General features: G+C 40.4%; 1 protein-coding gene across 1 annotated transcript in view; it reads left to right on the forward strand.

Moving 5' to 3' along the window:
- Positions 1–24,874, forward strand: part of AHNAK2 (AHNAK nucleoprotein 2) — a 53,865-nt gene that overhangs the window by 8,677 nt on the left and 20,314 nt on the right. The window contains exons 2-7 of the mRNA XM_009328277.1: positions 18,467–18,543; positions 19,339–19,428; positions 20,207–20,263; positions 20,862–21,003; positions 21,790–21,971; positions 22,755–24,842. Coding sequence (XP_009326552.1) covers positions 20,868–21,003; positions 21,790–21,971; positions 22,755–24,842 — 2,406 coding nt within the window. The 5' untranslated portion in view covers positions 18,467–18,543; positions 19,339–19,428; positions 20,207–20,263; positions 20,862–20,867. The remainder of the gene's footprint in view (positions 1–18,466; positions 18,544–19,338; positions 19,429–20,206; positions 20,264–20,861; positions 21,004–21,789; positions 21,972–22,754; positions 24,843–24,874) is intronic.

Consider the following 24,874-nt stretch of genomic DNA (forward strand, 5'->3'; position numbering starts at 1 on the left):
TGCTGGCTGGAGCAAAGCTGTGGATGCAGTTATCCAGCATGTGGGTTCATGCAAAGTGCTCGTGGTGGAGGCACATAGTACAACTGAGCATGAGCACTGTGATCTTACCGCGTGTGGGATCTCCTACTGCTGTCCTGTAAAGGGGCAGAGACCTCTGCTTAGAGACCTGAATGCAAAATCTTGCGTATGTTTGTTTTCTAGTCAAGAAAAATGAGGGAGTTCTGCAAAGAGGAGTTAAGTATTTTAGGCAACCTGCAGCTGCTAAAGCTGCACTGTCATGCCCCTTGGGTGTTCGGGGGAGAGAAGGATACAATGTTCAATGCTGCATTTCTTTTTAACTTCTCTCCAGCTCCTCTAAAGTACCCTTCGGTAGCCAGAGCAACATGTTCGCAGTGGAGTTATAGCAACAGCAGCACAGCACCTACAACTCCCAGCTGGATTGTCATGACAGGCAGGAAAAATGGAGTGGCATTCGCCTCGAGGGTGAAAAAAAAATGCAAGTAAGAGTGTGTTCAACTGCTCAGAGACTTGGACTCACCTGGAGCTGACAGCAGTAAGGATATTTTGCTGACAGGCCATTATGTATTCCCATGGAAATGAGATTTATATCACTTTTGGAAAAATACATGGAAGTGGCCCTCCACGCATACACCATAGATAGCTTAATGAGCAAATCTTAAATATTTGGGCATTTTGTTCACAAAATAAATTAATGGAAAATTAATGCTGATTAGACATCAGTCTAAGCAAACCTGAGTAGGTTCAATGCAAGAACTATCCTGACAGACCTTCCTACCTTTCAACAGAGTAAAAAGGAATAGAGGCTTGGTTTAAATCTATACTTACAAAAATCATGATGTAGTATTTTAATTTTTTTAATAGTAGTAGATCAGTCTATTCACTGGCTGAGTTGCAACAATAGTATTTTTGTAATTAGTGGTTCTTTGCAGAGTCATGAAATACATATATACAATGCATATCTATATAAAAGTAATATGTGCTTGGATGAGTTTTGCACTGATAGGCTGGTTGGCAAAGAAATCAGTTTTAGTTGTCCATTAGAGCTGGATTCAATAGAAATGTTGGCTGACTTCACTGCAAGCCTTGGAAACCATTGGAGTATTCAAGGATTAGGCAGTCAGATGCCTGCTTCAATTTCTATTGACAAAGGAAAAGGAGGGATGAGTAAATGTAAAACATTTCCTTCCAGCATTGAGCTAAGAGAGGCAGCATGGTGCAGGGAGGAGGTGGAATCCAGGACATCTGGGTTGTATTTATTGCTGGCTCTGCAGCCAACTTGCTTTGTGACTTTGAGCAAGTCGTTTTTTTGCTTTGCTACCTTACTTTCTGTGAGGCAGGGAGAGCTCGCCTGCTTTCACATGGTGCTCTGGCCAGGTGCAGGGACTTTCTTGGTGATCATGACCAAATGCTGCAGCTGCCGAGCTGGCATATTCATATGTGCCAGGCAATGCTGTCTGGGCAATTGATACCCCCAGAGGGTGCAAGAGGGGTAGCCATGCCCTTTGAGAGCCCAAAGAAAGATGGTCATTAAGTAGCACTGCGCCTGCATAAATACATATCCATAAGTACTAGTAACCAGTGTCTTCTGCTACTACAGATCAGAAAGTTATTCAGAGCAGGAGTTGGGCTGGCAACCTCTTTCACCTATACTTATGATCTCTTATCTCATTTTCTGCACCACTCACAGGGGAGAGCAGTTGCTTTTGGGGTAAGTCACAGGGAATGAGGTAGCTATTTTGAAATGGTCTCCGTATGGTGCTTCCAGTACCCAAAGCTGTTTTCAGGTTCTCAATGTGGAAGAAAGAAGCCTGGCATCCTTTTTTTTTTCTTTTCTGTAAGATGCATTTTCTGCCAAATGTGAAGAACTGAAAAAGCATGTGAAAGCAAAGAAAGAGTCATATATGGCCTTCTGCATGTCACCAGCAATTGCTCTGTAGTCCAGAAGTGATATTTAGGCTATAGCTGGAAAACTTCTGCCTATATCTTATTTGCCTTTGTTTTTCACTTTATACAACACTGATGTCTTAATGCTACTTGCTATATATATCAACTGAATTCATGGCTAATCTACAAAATGCTTGCATTTTTTTCTAAAAGTATTTACTCTTACAAGGATGCAGGCATGATTACTTTGTGCAATGCTGTGTGCTCTGCTGGATTTTACAAGATGGAATCAAGGCTGATCTCAGCCCATATCACAGTCTGAATAACAAGATGAATGCGATGCAGCATGCCATATATCAGTCTCATTGAGGCCCATGGATGTCTTGCTTGAGTGGGCACAGAATGAAATCTCAATACTTCAAAATTTGATCCCGTGGCACTAAATGACCAGCAGGTATCATCCGAGTCCTACAGACTTTTGTATGCTTCCATTTACGACACTGTCCTGTTTATCCTACTGATGGGTCAAAATGTCTTTTCATGAACACCCCTTGGAAATACCTGGAACACTACAGCTTGGTCAGACCTCCCTCTCCACAAAGCTCTATATGATCTCAAAACTCTCTGCTGAGTGTTGGGAGAAATGATGGAACAACCTGCCATGAATTGTGATAATCATATGTCTTTATGCACAGTAAAAATCTGTGAAGATGCAATATGCAGTCTAGAGCAGAGTAGTTAATATCAATAGAAAACATAGATCTTTTCTGTGTCTATACACTATACAGCACTACTCCCCTGTATTTATTTTTCACTCATGAAGCAAAGATGTTGTTAAGAATAACAGGGCAACACTAATATACATTTTGCCTGACGTAATGTAGCTTTGTTGTAAGCTATCCTAGTTTAGGAATCACTTTAACTGTATTGATTTTCCCTCGTCCACAGGGTACATAGTGTATTCTTTTTCCCACTGTAGCATATTTGGCAACCTGAATCAGACAAATGAACCGGAGTGCAAGACACCTGGGTCCAACCTCTGATTTTGTAGGTGGTGCAGTCACATCGCCCCTCTGTCTCTGCCTCCCACTCTCCCTCTGTCCATCCTCCTCTCCCTTTGGATCTCCCCATTAGTTTGACAGAAAGCTCTTTGGGGCAGGCATTGTTCTTCGCTGTGTATTTGTACAGCGTAGTGAGGTGTCAGGTGTCAGCCTTGGGACAGGCTTTTGGAAACTACCGAAGTATAAATTGTAATAGAAATTAAGTGAATATCAGTGTCCTGGGTGTCAAGGCAGAGTGTAAAAGTGATCTCGAGTAAAGTGGTCTGAATGTTTTAAAGTGTGATCCAAAGCTCCTCCAGACTTCAGAGGCTTAAATCCATCCCTTAACAGGCAGCCAGGACTTCCTGCAACGTAGTCCAGTCCTGCACAGACAACTTTGTGATGTGAAATAAAAGCTGTAGTTGAATCATCGTGGGTTAAAGCTAGTTATTCCCACAGTTCCCATTTCCTAATGTTTTCCACTCATGATGTTCTTCACTTCTAATATTCATAGTAACTCATGCCAAAAAAGGTGTTTCCTATCATGTTCTCCTCACATTGTGTATTGTGGTTGTTTTGGGGTTTTTTATTCCATATTTTCAATCCCCAGAGAGCTAAGGTTAGTCATAAACATACTTTTGGCTATCAGATTCATGTGTGGTTTGCTATAGCAACAAACAAAAGCATTAGTCAGAAACTGGCATGAAGCTATAAACACATTTTTTTTTGTGATATTACCCAGAGTTAGCTTAATTTATGTGGTACACTGTTGCCACACAACTGCATCCTAGTTAGACTATTATGCTTGTTGAATAGGAACTTCATAGAAAACCCAAAGAATATATTGCAGAGAAATAAGCAAGTCTGCTAACTGATGTTGTTATCTGAAGATCACAAGCCAAATTCTGCTATTGCACTGGTATAAATCCAACTGAACTCCTCCAGAATATGCATTTAGATCAGAGGACAAAATCTGAATCTGTATCTATTGAATAAGAGGAAAATTATCATCAAGCAAATAAACACTCGCTGTGCCTTTGCTGTTTTCACCTCCATAATTTGACTGCAGCAAAATGATAAGAGGTAAGCATTATCAGATTGTGGTAGATGGTTTAAATTCACTGCCAACACACTTGGAAAACATTATCTGCAGCATGGCAGGGAGAGCAAGGCTTCGTTAAACACAATCTCTCTCCAGATGTGCCTATGCAGCACTGGGAAGGTGTAGTTCATGCAGAGCCAGTGTCTATCCAGCTGGTCTGGGGACGGGGAGGAGTGGTTTGTGCAGCAAGTACTGACTTCCCTGGGGAGTTGGCTGGGCTTGTACGGCATTCACTGAAATCCCACAGCTAGATAGCTACTAGTCCCTGAGCCAGCTAGTTTAAAAGTTGCCCTGAAGGCTCTACAGAAGTGGTGATTTTTGCCTAGGCAGAGTAGGCACATTCCTGTTAATGCTTTATTCCAACCATTTGTCTTCTCTTTGCTGCACCTTTTCAGGAACATGAGCCCTCCTCTTTTTTGACAGCTGCATTTAATAAAAAACACATGCATGAAAAATGTGTTTTCCAGTATCCCTGAGCTGGCACTGCTCAGCAAGGAGAGCTTAAACTTCCCTAGAAATTGTTCAGATACATTTTCAGACCCCTCTCTTCAGACATATAGCTGTGAAGTGTTCGTGACCTTCCCTGCTGCAGAGGTGTGCAGAGTAATGTATAAGTAATATCCACATGTGTCCGAGCGATAAGAGTAACAAAACCCTCAGAGCTTTCTTGTACCTACCAGTCCAGAAGTTTTTGACTGGGCCAGTGGTTCCAGCTGCAGAGGATAATCCCACAGCAACATGTAGTTTGCACATGCATGCAGAGGCCTTCTGAGAATGGGTGTTTGAAGTCCAGGGATCAAGAACAAGATCTAGCACCAAGCGTTGGCCAAGCTGTGTTCCAAAAACAAAGAGCTCTTTTCCCTAACAGAACCCGTAAGCAGAAGAACATGCCCCAGGCGGTCGTACATTTTAGCCCTGGTCCTGTTCACTGCTCTTTGCTTAGTGTTGTTGGTTCTGGGTCCTACGCACTTGAGACCCTGGCCCTGGTGTCTTTTCAAAACCTTTCGAGATAATTGTACCATGGTAGATTCACCTGGTGTAGAAGTGTAAAAGGACCTGTTTTTCAGTTAGCAGCTCCTGAAGTAGGACTTACTCTGGGCTACGCATGGGTTGCCTTTGCCCCTTTCCCATCTGTGCCCAGTTGCATCAGGCCCTGCACTGAAAGATGTCAAACACTTGATTTCTCTGAAAACAGGAGAGCTCTAGTTGTTTGTCTTCTTCAAAGATCAGCCCAGCACTTTTCTGTTTCCTTTACTCCCTTTTGGTCAAATGGGGACAGACCTTTCCCATAAAAGTGTTCAAAGTATGATTAAGTAGTGTTCAAAGTATTTGCAATGAATAAAAAACAAATTCTGCTCTCAATGTAGTTGCAGAATGCTGTCAAAACTGACCCCAACAGCACAATATAAAGCAAATATTTCAGTGATTGCTAAAATGTTATTGACATCTCAGTTCATGGAGGTCTTTGGGACTGCAGTATTTAAAAATGTCGCAGTAAGACGGTGGTGGAGCTTTTTGTTTGTTGACAGTGAAGTGAAAATTATTCCAACTTGTAAACAGTAGACAGGATAATTTTATGGTAGCAATCATTCTCCTTTTCTGGCTTCATTGACTGTAAACTGTGTATGGTGATGGGGCAAGGAACGCAAATGCACCTTCCTTAGGAGAGAGCAAGTCTCTCTGCTGCACATGGTGAACTGCAGCTCACAGACAGAAAGCAGAGGGTCCTCACTGGGGCCGTTGGATGAGGCTGGGTGCAAGAGAGCATAAGTAGTAAAACACCATTGGTTTTCAAATACTCTTTGCAGGAATGTGCAGAAAAACCTACAGATGGACTGAGGGGCATCTCCAGGTGCCTCCCATTCTATCCTCTTGCACTCAAACTCTCTACAGCTCCACAAATCAAGGAGGTTGTTGCCATTCTGCAAAGGGGGGACAAGCCACTGGATTGTCCTCCTGCTGCACAGATGTAAATAACTCTGCAGAAGCCATCAGATCAACCTACTTGCAGTAGATCTCAGAGGATGAACTGAAGTCCTGGGGTCTCCCTTTTCCTTATACTAGCTTTGTGTTGGTACAAGGCTGTTGATTTCAGTAGAGCCCTTGATCTAGCTAAAGGGCAAAATGTAATTTCCTCTCCCTTATACATTAGTCTGAATCTAGCACCGCTGTTCATCGAGAAAAATGTTACCATGTCCCTTCAAAAAGAATGCATCCTGTTTTAACTGAGTTAAAAAATATTTAACCTGTGTGTGAATAGACCATTATGATAAAAAACAGTTACTCATTTCCAGAAGATATAATTATTTTCTTATTACAGAGAGGCTCTGAATGTTTGGAACTGTTATGAATCAGCTGTAGGGTTGATAATCAAATCCAAGAAATAGTCCTCTCAGAGCTTTCAAACAACTCCACCCATCTCAATTCATTCACCAGTTACTACGTGGACGAACTGCAGGGTAGTTACTTTCTCGCTAGTTGAGCCTTTAATGAAAAAGGAATCCAGAACTGCAGTAATGAGTCTTTAAAAAAATTGTTTCTCCCTATCGTTTATACTAGCCTCTGTGAAACATAAAGCTGAAATCTATTTCCTTAACTAAACTGTGTTTTCCTCTAATCTATTAGGCAAGCATGCTGGTTTGTCATTTTTGGGTGCCTCAGTTCTGGCTACACAGCACGGAGGGGGAAAATGAGCACTGAATCATTTAAAAACCACACACAAAGATTCGAATAATTTTTTTGGCAAAAATATAATGCAAAGAAAGTTTGCCATCTTCAGTTTTTCCTTCTATAACATGCACTTAAAACGCCAATGTTTTTCAGTCTCACATATCTGATTATTTCTAATTTCAAACAATAAAGATGAAGTTCACAAATTTAATTTGTAAAAGAAGACAGTTATCAAACAGCAAATTTAGAAAATGCTGGACAACATTTTTTAAAATAACTTGGTAGGTCATCTATTGAATTCTTTTGAAGTCTGACCTTTTTTGGAGTGAAAACCAAGTTTATAGCCCATTTATTCAGATTTTAATAGCATTGATGTGAACAGAACTATACTAATTAATTTATTAGTTTGACTCAATGGATTAAGTTATCTGTAAACGAGCTTTTATACTGTTGTAAACCCACAGTCTGCATCCAGAAATTCTCTCTAATTTTTAAAGGGACTTTCCTATTCCACGTAAAAACAAGAGAAAGCGAGCTGTGCCAAATACTATTTTGCTACCATCACTGTTTATTGACAGAAAAGATTTTTATCTTAACAAAGTGAAGGAACTGCTAACTTTATCTTTGATGTAAAATATTTTCCCATAATAATTTTCTGTCACCTTTATCCCATATCTCTTGTATTACATATACATTAAGGAATTTAAAAGCTTAAAAGATATTTTCTTCTATGATGATTTACACCCAAACAAGTTGCCCAGGGAACTTTCTCTCAAACTGAAAACCTGTTTCCAAGGGCAGATATTTATATAAAAGCCCCCATAAAAGGTTGTGGAAAAGCTACAAGGTTTTTGCTGCATTCCTGTTTTCAGAGGGGCTATGCCCAGCATACCAGAGAGACGTGCAAAGTAAGATGACTCCATTAATATTGCTACATCTGGGCACTTAATTCTGCACTGAATTTTATCAGTGGAGCAAAGAGAAATTAAAAATCTTCCTAGACCATAAGGGTCTTTAATGTGAAAAAAAAATACATAATGTATGTATATATATAGGTTTATGGTTATATAAAAAAACAATTTTTTTTTTACTGTGCATTGATTCTGATAAGGATGTTTTTTAAGCAGTGGTTTTCAAGAGCAGTTTGGGCTGAAAAATCTGTTTCTAATTTGGAGTTTTGAGTGCCATTTATATAAAGCCCGCTTTGGGCTTTTTGCCTAATGTTAGCAGATCCTCTATTCTTATTCTTATCTTAGGATCTATCCTTAGGGGACAAATGTGCTCTCTACCAAAAACAGCAAGAATTAGCATCCTCCTTTGTGTCAGAGAGAGGACAAAGAGTAGTCAGCTTACCCTGCTACCTCTCCAGGTCAGTACTGGGCTACCTTAAGAAACAGCTTGGTGTTACAGCCACTACTTCTCAAGCAGTACTTACTCTGCGGCCAGGGAAATTGAGTCTCCAGGGCTGCCAATCAAGCCTACATGGACAGAATGATCGTTTTTAATAAATGTATTCATTTGATTCATTTCTAAATCTGAGCAGGGCTGTGCTTTGGCAGTGGAACAGGCAATCTGCTCTGGGAGAAGCCTGGATTCTTGGCAGGGGGTGAATCAGCCAGGAGAAGGAATGTGGGAAAGTTAATTTGCGTGAGCTTTATGGGCCTTATCTGCGATAGGCACCCACCTGCCTCCGCTTCTAGGCAAGTCATGATAAGAGCCGAGTTCACAGCTATCTAACAGGGAGGACAGTAGGAATCAACTGTCCCTCACTCTGAGAGGAAGGCAGCTTTGCGTTCACTTTCAAAGACTAGTTTGTTATATAGGTGAAGGGGATTCTTTCAAGTGAAAAAAGCTGCAACATGCCTAATCAATATATTGGATAACCAAATAACTGCAGAGTAGTTCCTACTAGGGTTTCTGAAGCTGTTAAGCTGGTAATCAAGTGAGAGCACTTCACTTGCAACATGCTCCTGAAGATCTTCTTAAAATCCAGACCATCCAGATGGACAGTGACACCCTGGGAGATTTTAGCTGCATATCCGTGCAACTATTTACAGCACTGGTAGAGACTAAATTGCAAGTAAAAGCAGTATTCCCCAAGAGATAAAATTGTTGAGAGTCCCAGGAAATAAAACTGTTGAGGATCACAGTGGATTAGACCAGTCTTTATTGCTTTATTTGGTTATGAATCTCTACCCCACTTTTGCCCTGTCCAAAAGGATGGTAAGCAATTTTGGTTCAGTCCAGGAGCTAGGACATACATAGCAACACTTGCTAAAAAGTGATTCCCTTCTCTTACTGACTTTGTGAGAATAGAGGCCCTGCAGTCCTGGAAAAAGATCATAACTGATAATTATCAGAGAGGGTCCTAATGTCACACCGTCATCACAATCATTATACACCAGAACACCATGGGAATTCATGCAGGAAGTACAACACACGTTGGAAACCCATTCTGTCACGTAAAACCTGAGAGAGAGGAAAATTCCTGCCTAAGACAAGCAGACAGACAGACACAGGACAGGACATTACACCTACCCTCCAGGCAATCATTAGACTAAAACTAGAGAGATGATGCAGAACTCGTACTTCTGAGACAGAGCCGTTGGGCAAGGGGAAAGGGGAAACAGCACTGAACCTCTGGTCATCGGTGGGTGCCATGAGCATTTCTCCAGCTGCCTTTTTCACCCTGCCACTTGCAGCTGTATTTTAGCTAGCGAGAGGAGGGATGGACCAGGAGAGACAAATTCAGGTGTCAACCACTGCCGCCGCTTTTGCTGCCTTCTGGACACCATTCTAATCATGTTCTCGCAACAAACTTTGGTTGAGAGCTTATTTTCAAACACTATGTTACTCCTATGAAACATTATTCTTTTTTAGCAACAGGTGAAATATCAGACTAATAAAATATTTTAGTAAATATTTTATTCTTGTACCAGAAGAGTTATGTGGATCTGGCCAAATTACATTTCCTATATAGCCAAGTAACCACAAAATGGTGATAGCTGGGTGAAACTCATCAACCCAAGATCTGGGAAATTTCATTTTGACAATTGCAAGGGGAAAAAAAAAAAAGTCCCCTGTGCTTTTCATGTTTAAATATGACTCAAGCTGAGAAAGCCTGTGCAGATCCCCACCAGATCGATTTATTCTCATGCTCTGAAATGTCCTATGGATTCTATTAAGTTTATCTTTACCATCAGAGGAAAGGTGGACCACTGTAAAAATAGAGAGCTCCTTTCTGATCCCTCTCATTAAAGTTTTGCTCCTATTGTGAAGTGTGAGCAGGCATGCTTTTAATAATTTCAAATCTGTGGGCAGAGCTTATCAATAAACACACACTCATGGGAAAGCCATTTACTCTCCTTTTCATCTGGGAGCTGTTAGTTTCTCTTTTTATGGTAGTGTTTATATCTGTTCTTAGTTGCCAGTGCTCTTCCACATCTTCCCTGATATTCGTCAACCTGTAGAAAATGCTCTATAAAATCCTACAGAGCTCAGTATGGTCTGTAAGAAACCTTAATTCCCTAGATATTTCTCTACTTGGATGTACTTTGCAGAGCAGAGTACCGTCCGTTCCTTTTGATAAAAGTAGGAGCTAACTTCACGAACAGGTCTCTGTCCGGGCGAGGAGACTGATGATTGTAACTTACATATATTTTCTGTTTTCAGAAGGTTTTGAGATGAGGTGATTTGAAGGCTTTTAATGAAATACTCTAACTGCCGACAAAGGCAGCTTAACATACCAAGGCATTGAATCAAAACATCTTGTTCATGCCTTGAATGGAAGGAAACTATTCACACGTTGGTTGTTTGGGAGTAGCTGCTCCTTTAGCTCTGCTGTGCTACAAGCCTCTGCTTTCGGCTCCGAAGTCTGAGCTACATTCATCACAGTACAAGTATGCAGCTCAGTGACAGAGTGCAGCCAGGGGGCATTACCAAACCAAATGCAAAACAAAGGCGGGAGTACAGCTTAAACACAGGCCTAGCTGGTTCTGATAGCATCCTGCAGATAATAGGGCCTATTAAACCCCTTTAGCAGCAAAATCTTTATCTTCATTCCACAGACTAGTCCTTTGTCTTCATCCCACAGAAACAGTTCAGGGCTTGGTGGGGAGGGTCCTGCTCCCAGCACAGGGCAGAGGGGAAACACTACAGGGGAGGTGCTATTCCCTGTCACTTTAGACAAAAAAGTCACTTTATCACTTTTTTGAGGCAGAACACAGCTGCTTTTTCCGCTGTGGCAATCGCTCATTTCAGAGCTGACAAGCTGGTTTGTCTAGGTGGAGCTACTGGGTGCCCCCACTGTCTCGCTGGCAGTGGTTCAAGTGAAGTAACATTACATTCCTGCGACCGACGGCTGGGAGAGGCAGCCTTCTCCGTGACATTGCGTCCACATCTCCCCGTTGCCGTGTATCCTGCCTGGATAGAGTAACAGCCGTGGCATTCCCGCTGCGGTCCTGCCGTGCCCCAGAGCCCTGCCCAGCAGTTGTTGTAACTCAGTCCATGGGATCTTGCAGGACAATGGAATGAATCCGGGTCTCTGGAATGTGCTAGGAAATCTCTGTAGAAGATGAACCTCTCAATTTTTTGCTGATGGTTTTCCCCAGCATAGTTGGAGCTGCTTACTAGGAATGCCATGGGCCTGCTGGAGCTAATGGTCAAGCCTACACAGACTGTGCAAGAGCCTGTGCCATAAGCTGTGTTTTAAACCTTATGGCAGCTTCCTCAAGGAACACAGTGCATGCATAAAAGAGTTTATTTGCAGACACTTTCAGATTCTTATCTTTGCCAACTTGTGCTTGCAGGACCGTTTTCCTCCAGCATTGCTTGATTGGAAGGACATGACTCCTCCACCAAACCGCCCAGGAGGGTTTGGGTGGTGGGGATGATTGCTCTGAACTGCCACAGCCAAGGCCCTCACACTGAGCGGCCCTCTACACTCGTGTGTTCCTAGTTGTTCTTGTTCATGGTCTTTACACTTAACCTTGGCATTTGCACTTAAGGAAATTCACAGCGGAACCCAAGGTATGGTATTAAAGCAGATGCTCTTTGCTGTGTAGCCTCCAGACAGCAGTTCTGGACAAGAAACCTGCCATGGCTTGTTTCTTTTTAACAATAGACCTTAAAGCATGACAGTATCGCTAGGCTTTTAGTCCTCTTTAATGTAGCATTAGGTCACCACTTCCATTTGTAACTCAAGCTGAGGAAAAAGACTCTGGGGGAAACAAAGAGAAATAGTGAAACATTTCAGGCCACTGCTGAGACTGAGTAACTATTTTTGTGCTTGTACATATGATTTGCACAACACTTTTAGCGCAGGGATCAGCAAATTCTGTCTCGTCAAGCCAATTGATGCAGTTAGAAGAACACAAAGATCTGCTTGTGGATTCAGAGATCTTTAGCACAGCTGATTTTGGAAAGTGATGAAAATAGTTCTTTTAAGTGACAAAAATTCATGTTCGTATCCAGAAAATGGTAGCTGAGATAGAAAAGGTGGTCCTTTTGCTGTCATTGTAACTTTGACTGTGAGAGCTTTTAAGAAAATCTGATTTAGGCCATTTTTCAGTCATGGGAGCTTTAAGAAAACCAAACCAAGAATGCAATAGCTTATATACTTGATGACACTGCCTAGCTGAAGTGACATTTTAATTAGCTGGTTGATCTACATTTATTCATCAGTCTCCAGTCTTCTGGGATATCCTGGGAAACCCAAAGAACTCACTGCAAGGTGCATTAATTTAATAACTCATCAAAATAATAGAGACAGTGGATTGGGATGGGTATAAAAAAGAAGCAGACGTGGAAACTGAAGCACTGAAGTTGCCAAAGACAAAGTAAAATGTTTGAATTGCTGTGCCTTTTTGCCCAAAACCCTGAGGTGAAAAAATTCCCTTAGTAAACTAAAGTCAGGTGAACTTACCTATCTGAAAAAGTGCTCTTGAGAGGCCAAGTTGAATGCCAAGCATGTGCATAGCGTTCCTATTATCAAGTGCTTTCCTGAACTGGGAGCTACGATTTTAAATATTCTAACTATTCTGAATAGTCCCTATTTCAAATATAAGAAGTGAATCAGAAGGGGCTGCGGGTCTTCGCAGCAGCACTGCTCAGGCGGCTGTGAGAGCTCTGAGGGAAGAAAAGGAATCCCAGTAATTGTGATACCTGCAAAGAGGGAGAACAAACTGCGGGGGAAAAATCAGGCATTTTGAGAAAGGGGTTTAATTTTAAAAATAGGAGGAATTATGGAGCAGTGCATTAGGAGTGACTAGCCATGCATGCATGAGAAGTAACAGGCCCACGACAGGGTGCCCGAGAGCACAGGGACAGCCAGATCAGCAGGTACAGGGACCGATGGCTGCAGGAAGAGAGGTCTGATACAGGAGCCAGCTGAAGCTGTCCACGACAGCGGCGATGCACAACCTTATTTACAATGAGACATAAGCATGTGAGGGAGCACTGTGAAAACTGCTGACCTACATGTATGAATTCTTTGCTGGGTCAAACACAGTGCCGACAATGACAATGATATTAAATTATTATTATTGTTGCTGTTTGTCTTGCAATTATTCACTCCTCCTTCTCCTTATTAACAATACAAATCAGGTTATGTGCCCAGAGTGTGCTTCACATTGTCAGAAAAGACCTGAGCAAAAGATGTCCCAGCCTTGCCCGCATGTTAAGGCACGAGTCTTCTAACTGGCAGTGGACTCAAAGCTATTCATTTCCACAATACTGCACAAACAGGACTGTTTGTTTGTTTCTTATGATAGCTAAGAAATGGTAACTAGTAAACACAAAAATCCTAGTAAAGAAAAGGCACAGGTTGTGACCTTCATATATTAACAATTAATAATTAATGAATGAGCAAAGCATACAAGTTTTCACCTGTGGACAGATGTTTACCACAGATCAGGTTTCTGTATAAGAGAAACTAGTTGTTGAACTGAAGTTAGATAATTCATGCCAGTCAGTGCACGGCAAGAAGGAACCTCTTCTGGTGAGGATACTACCTGAGAATGAGCAATATTTAACCTGCATCTTTGTAAAAAATATCTGCATTGCAACCATGGCTACTCTTGCCAGTTTTGACCGATCTACATTAAAATCCCAGAGAAAACAACACAACAGTAGCATTTTAGTTCTCGCCAACAAAAAACAGAACAAAATTAAATAAAAAAAAAAAAAAGCCACTTTTAATGGGAAAGATAATGCCTAAGAAGCTGATGCAAAGAAAAGTTATATGGTTAAAGATAAGAGCAGATTACCTAAATTCACTACATTCATATGCAACCATAACTTTAGCATAAAATCTTAGAAGGCAGAAAGCCCAAATCTAAGAATTGCAGAGAAGGGGATATAATTTGTAAACAAGGAAGCTGGGATGATCAGCAAAGGACATTATAATTTCTTTTTTTAACATCATCTCTGGTATTCTCATTTGCTGTTTTATTTGATTTTAAAGTATAGAGTATGGTAATTTTATATACCAGTGTCCCAATTAAATGCTAGGTTTCTCTTCACTTTATACAATATAGTAAAGCACAATTGACTTGAATTCAATGACACTGGCATACTTTAAATTGATTATAATGTCTCAAATGTGGTTTTTGAGACCGTTACCCACTGAATGTGAATACCAAAAAAATAACTTGGTTTTACATTTTTGTGGTTTTACCCAAAACAGTCCAGCTGGGTTGCTAGATTAAAGATAAAATATTTTTTTTAAAAAATTGCATTTAAAAAAGCAAATACAATTTTCAGTCTTATGATATGAAAATGTTCTAGCCTATATAACTCCTACTGCCTATTTTCAAAAAATTCCCTTGTTCTGAAGTCAGTTCAGTGGCTATTAGAAGTAGTCACTGATGTAAATTCCATCTTGTTTATGGAAACATTTTGAACAACGCATTGATTGTCCAGAGTTTATAAAAAAAGTTAAAACCTATAAAATGTTGGCATCACTACTATTTGGGGCATGAGAATGACATGCATATAAATCATAGTTTATTGGCACAGTCTTTTATACACAGAAAGAAGGCTTTGCTGAAAATGGAATTCATTGATGTACTGTAATTCCCCTCTTCTATAGATTTGTTTTTAATGTATTCTGAATCAGAAAAAAAATCTGAAGAAAATTTTAGTCTACAGTAGGAATCAGGGGCACAAGAAGTCTTTTATGACATGGTTTAGCTATGGTAGAGGGGAGAATTAATATACAAGTAGGCACAGTTGGGGAAATCGGGATGGATGCGAAGCCTTGGTGTGAAGCTTTGGGAGAGGAGGTCATTTGTGTAGCTGATGTCCCACCATGCAATTTCAGCCACATTTGTATTAGCCCTGGGGACAGTAGTCTGTTGCTCCATTTTGTAGGAAAGAGACCTACTATCACCATTTAGGAGAGGTAGCAGTTTACTAAAGGCTTTCACAGGAGGACTCTTTCTCTTCCTGCCCATCATAAGGTGGGTGAAAGAGGCCTTTTATGCAACAGATTTGATCTTAACAGAAAGGGATTTTTTTTTTTTTCTGGTGACAGTTTGGCATACCTTGATCCACAGCCCCTCTAGCAAGGAAAAGGAGAGCAACCACCTGCCAATACTTGGCCAAGCATGTGAAGCCACCCTTGTGCCTCATACATCACTGCTTTGCATGATCAACAGCTGATGGAAAACAAGAAACTTTTCTCCTGGTCCAGACCCAGATGAGATGTCATCCAGGCCAGGTCTACCTCTCTACATCCACGCTGAACAAGAGTTGGCAGTGTCATTTGTTGTTTTAAAATGGCATCCCAATGGGAAATAAGTGTTCAGGTCTCACCGTGGGAAGTGATCTAATTCCCTTGGATTTTATGAGTAGCCTGTTCTTAGCAACAGGAATATTTTGAAGGTGTTGGTCACCTAATCATTCTAAGCATCCTTTGTTTAAAACATCTAATTTTAAAAGTTTTACCTCTGTTAGAACCTGTAGGATAGCTGCAGTGCCCTGGACTCAGAGTCACCTTCTCTGGATGGTGATAAATCCACTGCACAAACTATACAGGACCATTCAAGTCCTGAGAACGGAGCACCCCATACTTGCATTGCTCCAGTTCTAGACAACTAAAATGTCACTGAAGTTACACCAGAGTAAAACAAGAGAAACAGCAGTGAACCAACCCAATAATTCTCCCAGATAACCCTTTCATTTTTCTTTTCCAGTAGCAAAATTATTGGCAGCCACCAGGGATCAATGCTGTAATTAGCCTTGTAGTGCTGCACTGAAGAGCAAACGCTCTAGCAATCCAAGCAATATTCCGTTAAGTCATTCTACTGGATGGCAGGGCTTGTGGGTGGGATTCTCCCAAGTGAAAAATACGGCAATGCCACAAGACTAAGTCCTTACTATTTCTTGGAATTTTCGTAACAGCCATAAAATTCGCTGTTGGCACCTGAATCTTTAGAAGCACTAAGTAAATTAAACAATCAAGCCTCAGTCCGGCAGCTCTTCTCCTCATATGATGCTTATTAAAATACATGTGGTGAAGAGCTTCATTAATAGATTCCAGAATTTTCAAGCAGAAATGCCTAAAATCAGATTCATAAATCCACATCTAAATTTTTTAACAAGGTTATGCTCATTTTCCAATTTTCTTGAGCTCCTGAAAATTGCAAATGCTAGAGCTTTTGAAAAAAAAAATCAAGCCAATTTATGCAGGTCTTTAATCTGAATTAGGGTCTGCATTAAGACCATTTTCTAGAATTGTCTATCGTAGGCATCAGGACAAGTCTTGTGAAGGCTACAGGAGGTATGGTCTGGCAGCCCTGATGTGTTCTGAGTTGATCCTAGTTCTCTGGAGCTAGGAGAGCTGATTAAGATAATGTACATGTGGCTAATGAGGACGCCTTCTATTCTATCAAGTTGGGAAACTTGGCCCACAGACTGACATGGGTTATTCCCACTGGAAGCGCACCATTAGCATTCATCTTAACAAAGTAAGTGGTCCACCACTTACCACGTGGCATAACTCTTTCAAAACCCTGCCTGTACTAAATAATTTCATCTTCAAAAAAGTCAAGGAAAAAATAAATGTAGGAGATCAGAAAACTATGAAGAAAGGCTAGCAAAATCACAGCCATTTTAACAAGAGCTTGGCAACTTGTGTAAGTTAGAGTGATTGCATACATGCATAAGTTGTGCCAGCTTGTCTGCACACACAGCATGTAATATCCACATCCAGAAATGTTGTGTTCCAGCCCAAGGATTTTTCATTTAAAGTAGACAATAAATGAGTTGCACAGTTCTGCTTGTGCTTGTCTTCTCTAGTGTTCAAGCATATTTTTAAGCCAGAGGATCTATTTAGGAGAGGCAAAACTATGTATACTAATGGCAGTTGCAGAACTGGGTGTGAGAGGGCTAGACAGCCTGATGGCTTAAAAAAAATGGAGCATGGAGACAGGAAAGAGACATAGTTATCAGGACAAGGACTTGTGCATGTATTAGAATAGCCTGTGCATCAGGGATTGTGTAATTCAGCCACACTGTCCTCTACTGGCTAAGCCCAGATCACTGAAAACGGTGATGTATTCATGCCATTTTCATTCTTCAGTGCCCAATTTAAGGCATTTCAACAGAATCGTATTTTCAAACAGCCCATCTCCTTCACCTCATCTGTCTCTGCCCTCAACACTTTTAAAACCCAAGAAAGCAGAGTCTTTATTACTACCAAAGCTTCATGATGTTTACTCTCCGGCTCTTGTCTTAAGAACTCTGTCAAAGAAAGGCAAAGAAGAATTTTGAGATGGGGAATTTCACTCGATTTAATTTATTGCCAATTAATGAACTTTTAATTACTGATTCTGATATTTAAAAAGAAATAAAACTACTTAGGGAAAAACACCGGAGGTTCCCTCTGTGCACCTCTCCTCCCTTCTTTCTGGTCTCCAATCCCCTCGCTGTAGGCTACACTCAGTCCCTCTGGGGAGGCGAAGGATGGCGCAGGAGACGGGGGTCAGTAGATGGTGGCTGCTTTTCTTTTTCTACTCCTTGTTTCATACTCAATTGCCCCAGGGTGGGTTCCTCTACCAGCTGCCAACGCATCAGAGTTGAGTCTCCTCCTCTCTGCCCCTGCTCAGGTGGCTTTTCTTCCTCTGGCCCCTCCTTGAGATTCTATTTTCCTCCAGTGTTTCTCCTGCTCTGCCATCTCTCCTCTTTTCCTCTGCTCTGGTGTGGTCTTCTCTGTCTTTCTCCTCTCCTCTAGTGATTTTGTCTCTTTTTCTCAGCATTTACCACCCTTTCTTAAACACATTTTCACAGAAGTGCCAGAAACTCCTCCGAATGGTTCAGTATTGCAGGGAGAGCTGGCTGCAACTGGCTGCGTCCAGCACAGGGTGGTCCATGACCTCCTTCCACAGAGACCACCCCACAGCCACACTGCTGCCAAAACCCTGCCAATTCTGCCCAATGCACACCTCAAGCCCCCCTTGGTAATGAAAAAAAAAATCTGGCCAACTTCTAGTTCTATATTTTCTCCAATCTGGGGATTTTTTCCTTCACAAAAGCCTTTACATTTCTGGATATGAATATTTCTGGTATCTTTAGAAAGATCGGCCTGATGAGATCTGAGATAAGGAATGTAAATGAAAGCAGGCCTTTCTACAGCCGGACAGTGCATGTCCCCCAGGCGTGCTGCTCCGGAGGGCTTCAGCTTGCAAGCTGACTGCTCTGTGCTCTGCGTGGTCCCCACAGACACCAGCAACCTGTATGCTGCTTTCAGGTTCTGGACGACAGCTGAGACCAGCCGAGCCTCCGGGAGATGCTGATGCTGATGCGGATGCAGAGGATGAAGATTCTGTGAGTTTTTTCAGAGTTGGTTTTTTTTTGGGATGGGGGTTTGGCAGTTACCGTGTTAAAATGGGATCTTAAATATTTTGTGTATAGCTGGGTCTTGCTGGTGATTTTTTTCGCCCATCAAAAATGTTGTATTTCTGTTTGGGATTCTCTTGCCAGCTCAAAAGCCAGAATGATGCTTCAATATAAAGTGATCTGCTCTTTGCCATGATTCAACAGCATAAGTTTAATACCAAGACTTAGCAAACTATTACATGCCCGTTGACTACAGTAACTTTTCTTTAAAGCTTTAGCCAGTTTAGGTTCCCTATCATTTGACTCCAGAAGGAAGCATGCCAAGTGCTTGTCAGCAGAAATTCCTGTTGGGACTCTTCCATGGTTTGCTTGGTTATAGAGGGCAATAAAGTTTGAAGCCACAGAATGCAAATGTTAGGTGTGCAAATAAAGCAGGGGAGTGAATTTTTATTGCCTTTTTCAATTATTACTAATTGATCTGTCAGTATTTTCAGTCTGTTCAGCCCATAGATGCATACAATTCATAAAGAAAACCAAAATCAGCATACGATTGTTTTTGTCTCTCAGGAGTCTGTCCCTTGTGTTCTTGAGTTACATCCTTAAATGAGAATTGTACTTGTTCTTGACCTAAGGAAAAAGTTATTGGTTATTCTACATCCACCGTTACTAATGAAAGATTTGTACACAGGAGGAGACTATGCCTAAGTAGAAAAACTCTTCTAAAAAAATGGTCATTGTTTAATGGTGGATGTTCCTTTCCCACCACTCATCTCTTTTCCACAGGTTAATGAAGTGGCAGTAGAAGACATCCGTCCAAGGCCACAAGGATCCTCTCCAGTTTATGAATATTCCATAGAAGAAGAATATTTAAAGGCAAGACACTGAGTTTTCATGCAGGCATGGCTTTACCAAGTTCATTCAAGAGGCTTTAGCTCCTACAGCTAGCCAACACCCATATGTCATGTAACAGGATGTTGTTGCAGCCATATTGTCTTTCTGTCCCTACCAAAAACAGGGCCATGTTCATTGATGGTTTTATATTCTACTGGACTTGTTTTCGGCCATGTTCTTGTTTCTTGGCAAAAAATGCATTTGACTTCATTCTTTAAAGGACCTAGGGCAGAGACTGTCAAGAAATCACAATTCTTTTTTCCTATTAGGATATTAACCTGGCTTGAATCTAATTAATACATATTTCAAAATTACCTGTACCTCTTGGTTATTCAAAAGTAAAGATTTAGTTAGTACAGTCATGTTAAGATAAGTAGGCACCAGTTTGAAATTCATGCTGAAGTCAAAAAAATAAAAAAAAAAAGTACGTTCACAAAGATGAAAGCATGAGAAATGTGCTACATGAGTAATGCAGAAAAGCTCCCAATGTGTTAATACAATAGGTTTCCCGTGTTCACTTCATGCAAATTTTGGTACAATGCAGTGAGGCCTTAGCATCTAATTTACTACTGGGAATAATACAGTTAAATCATTCACATTGTACATTGCACCTGTAGATCCCAATCTTGCTCTGTTGCCATTAAAGTCAGCCTCATCTCAGTTCTTAGTCTAAGCTAGGCATTTTAACTGATGTAGGACTTTTGTTGTACTTTACAACAGCACACTTCTGAACACTAAATAATTGCAAATTATTTTTCAGCTTCAAGAAGAAAACAAAAAATATTCTACAGACAAATCAAAACAGAGTCATCCGCAGGTCAGTCTAAAGGCACTCAGTAGTTTTAGGCATGTGGTTTGCGAAACAGTAAAGTCCATCACAACACACAGACATGGATGAGTGGACAGAGGGAAGGACAAATAGGCAAAGAATCACTTTAGACTTGTTTTAACCAGGAACTTCACAAATTGCCTAGTTGTGGCACAGTTACTCGTCCTGTTTGGGGTCCTTCCACAATTCTTTTTAGCATTCTTTAGCCTTCTCCAGTTTGAGTACAGTACAGGATTAGCTCTTAGTCTGACTTTTCTGGCCCATTGACTCTAATTCGGGTGCTTAACATCTTCACAGAAAATACAGTGTTTCAGCCCTAAAAGATTCCATATGTTTCATGTTTTAAAATTACAACATATTTTCCCTATGGCCCTGATCCTGCATAACCCTAACAACACGTGTGCTTAATTCTACTTTAGAACAGAATCAAACCCATACTGAAAAAGTACATTCTCTATTTTAGATAATCTTTCTTAAGCTACTGGAAATATACCTGTGGAGACTAAATTTTTTATTGTAGAATAATGTAGAACACTTTGATACAAATGAATAAAAATTATAAATTCACACCTTTTTCTATATCTAGGAGACAATGGAAGTGACCCTGAAAACGGAAGTGGAAGCTGGTGCTAGTGGTTTTAGTGTGATGGGTGGAGGAAATGAAGGAATATTTATTAAAAAAGTACTTAAGGAATCTTCTGCTTCGAAAATATTTAGTCTGAGAGAAGGTACAGTCTGATTTTCTGTTTTTCTATTTTTTTTTTTTAATATATCTTAAAATAATCAGGTATGTAGCTGTGTGTGCATATAGATAGCTACCTGATCTGTCATCTCTTTAGGTAATAGAAATAGTAGATCCCAAACCAACTAACATGATGTGTGAGCTTAACCTTTCCATATTAATAATTTCAAAGATCAGTTTCTTAAACAATAATGAAATGTGATTTTTTTTTTTGTATACCATAAAAAAATTACCTAATATTCACTGGAACAGTGAAAAAGATACATAGAAAGTAGTGTATACACAACTAAAATGAAAAAAACCCAACCCACCTCATAACATTAATGAAGAACCTGCCTTCGATTCTTTCACAAAATAGTATGCCACAAAACTACAATAAATAATGATTTAAACAAGAACAAAAGTCCAGAGTCTAAATACTGAAAAACATAAGAAAAAACTTTGTTACTGTCAGGGTAGTCAGACACTGGAACAGGTTTTCCAGAGAGGTTGTAGAGTCACTATCCTTGGAAATATTCAAAGCCTGACTGCACATAGACCTGAACAACTGGCTGTAGCTGACCCTCCCCTGAGCAGGACAGTTGGACTAGATGATCTCCAGAGGTCCTTTCCAGCCTTAACTATTCTGTGATTCTATTATGTGAACATCATTTTATATTTTAAATAAGTGGGATGTGATAATTAGTTTTTTTAATGAGCATTAATTCAACAGAATTTGAAAAACTGCAGGAAAACACAAACTAATTAAAATTCTGTCTGATTGCACTTGCAGGTGATCAGCTTCTAAGTGCTACAATATTTTTCGATAATATCAAATATGAAGATGCACTCAAGATTCTCCAATATTCTGAGCCATACAGAGTCCAATTCAGCCTCAAAAGAAAAATTGCTGGGAAAGAAGAGCTAGAACACATTCACTCTGCAGCCCAGTACGAAAAGGAAAGATTAAGCCGGGTAGTTATTTGATTAGTTTACAAAGTTTGGATAACACTGTAGTAATGTGCTGTGTGGAAAGAGACCAGAAAATACACACTTGTGTCTTCTTAAGACCTAGGCATGTGTTTAAACTTACAAGGATGAATATTCATAAGAAGCAAAAAATCCCAAATGGTATTTGCAGCTTTATAAATATCCTGGGCAGGACTACAGATTTTGGATAAAGCCACAATCTTGCATTGGGGTAGAAAAACATTCTTCTCCAGAGAGTCAGCACTTTTTTTGTTGTTAAGTGTCCACTGATAGAACAGGCTCAGATAAGCTCTGTAATATTTATAGGCAATATTTTCCAAAATGTAAAATATCAATAAATATTTTTCTCAAAAGCTCATCAAGGAAATTATCTCTTAAAAAGATGTATTTAATCACTGATATCTCCATAGACATGATCTGCTCATAGGTCTCCATCACATTCAAAATTATTATTCTCTTCATAAACATATATATAAATATTATATATATTTGTACAGAGAGAGAGATACATACAGAAACCTCTGTTTACTGCAATGTTTTGCAAAGAACATAAACCTTCAGAAATCCACATTACAGTCATATAATCCATTTGTTTTATGTAATTTCTGCCTGAATTATATTCACCGTTTTCAGGATTTTTTTATATAAGAAGTAGATACTGTGAATAAAAAGCACATTTTTCTACATATTTTATAGTATGTATTTTATTTTGTGTTGCATCTATATTTAGTTTACTTTTAATGTTCTGACTACTATTTGTTCTTTCAGGAAAAGGAACTCAGTGAGAGCATTCCTGAAGAAACACTGCATATTTCAGGAAAAGCCATTTCAGAAGAAGACAGGGAAACATTAATTGTAAGCCAAAGGGTAGGAAGAAGCAAGAGACCTAAAAAAGATAGATTATCATGGCCAAAATTCCAGTCAATTAAAAACAAAAAGATACTGGGGCACAGAAGATCTCATAGTACATCAGATGCATATGAGCCTGCTATACAGGATATTTCCCCGACAAGCACAGACACAGAGTCTCAATTTCAACAAGAAGTCCATATCAAAGAAAAAAAAGGAAGCCAAAAGAAACTGAAGTTCCCTAGCATTGGATTCAAAATGCACAGGTCCAAACAAGAAACACAAGACAAGCAAAAAAAAGAAATAAAAACTACACTGTTATCTGAAAGCGAAAAAATACCTAAAGATATCAGCCTGGAAAATCCTGAAATACTAACAGTTGAATACACCTCATCTCCTGCTTATGAAATTAAAACAGGGGAGGTACATGAAACTGTAACGCAAGACTTAAAAGATATGAAAAATGGCATTCCATCTCATGCAAAAAAATGCCCTGAAGTTGAAATAAGCATTAAAAAAGAAAAAGACAAGGAATCAACATCAAAATTTACTGTACCTGAAGTACCAGCTATAACAACACAGATATCAAAGCCCAGTTTAGAAACACCTGCTCTGAAAGAAAGCCCAACTAAACAAGCCTCATCAAAATCCCGAAAAAAGAAACAGAAAGGAACAGCAGATAAAACAGAAGGAGAAAGTGAAGTTAACATAGACATGACGGGTCACACAGCACAAGGATCTATACAGGTAAAAGGTCTAGAAATAGGCACTGCTAAAGCAGAATTACACACAACATCTGACACACTGGAAACAGGAGAAAAACAAGCAGAAGACAACACACACATACAAACAATTCAGAAGACAAAATTTGGGATTTCAATGCCCAAAAGAAAGGAACCAGGGACTGAAAACACCAAACCGGGAAGTGATGTTCCACATTCAGTACCAGAAACAACAGCTGATACAAGTTCAGAGGATGGCAGGTATTTGGACGTGAAACCTCAAATGCCTGATGAAGAATCAGAAGTGTCTACCTGGAAAATACAAATGCCATCATTCAAAATGGCCAAAACACCTAAAGCTGACATGAAAATATCACGAGAAGAAAGCACAGTTGAATCACTAGATACTGTGAAAAAGGCACAGACAGAAGAAGATGGCATGCCCACGACAGATAAAACCTTGAAGATGGACATGGGCATGAAGGCAGGAGAAAAGGATATAGAGGTAAAAGAAAGCAAGTTCAGACTGCCAAAGTTTAAATTACCTACATTTACCTGGGCAACTACAAAGGATGAGACAGGGCAAACTGAAAGTCAGGTAGGCGAGAGGGAAGGAAAAGGGCCATGCCTAGAAGTGGCTGCAAAAACAGCCATGAGTGAATCAGCAGAACAAATGAAGATTTCAAATGCTGAAATTGAAATTGGGATCTTGAAAGGAAAAATCAATGAAAAGGATGTAAGAAAATTGACAGAAGTCCAGCTGCCAAGTCCTAAAAATCTAAATGCAAAAAAGTCCTCAATGGAGAATAATTTGGAAGAGACAGAAGTAGAAATACTGATTACAAAACCTGATATTGAAATACAAAAGGGTGAACTCAGTATATCATCAAAGGAAACAGAAGAAATGGCTCAAACCATGATAGCTACAGGGAAGGGCGCTATGCAGGCCCTCAAAGCCGACATCCCCGGCACCAAAGCCGAAGGGGCCGGCTGGAAGGTGGAGAAGCCCTCCCTCAAAATGCCCAAAGCTGACATCAAAGCTCCCAAGGTGGACATCAGCCTCCCGTCCGTCGACGTCACCCTTCCAAAGGCCAGCGTCGACCTGCAGGCGCCCGAGGCGGCCCTCACCCTCGAAGGGGAAGCAAAAGCCCCAGAGAAGGAGGCCGCGAAGACCAAGGACGGCAAGTTCAAGATGCCCAAGTTCGGCATGCCTTCCTTTGGCTGGTCCAGCAGCAGAGAGGCCAAGGGCACCGTGGCCGCTGATGTGGACGTCAGCCTCAAGGAGGCCCAAGGGACCGTGCCCGGGGGAAACGCCGC

The sequence above is a fragment of the Pygoscelis adeliae genome, unplaced genomic scaffold, assembly GCF_000699105.1.
Source record: "Pygoscelis adeliae isolate BGI_AS28 unplaced genomic scaffold, ASM69910v1 Scaffold130, whole genome shotgun sequence".
Lineage (NCBI taxonomy): Eukaryota > Metazoa > Chordata > Aves > Sphenisciformes > Spheniscidae > Pygoscelis > Pygoscelis adeliae.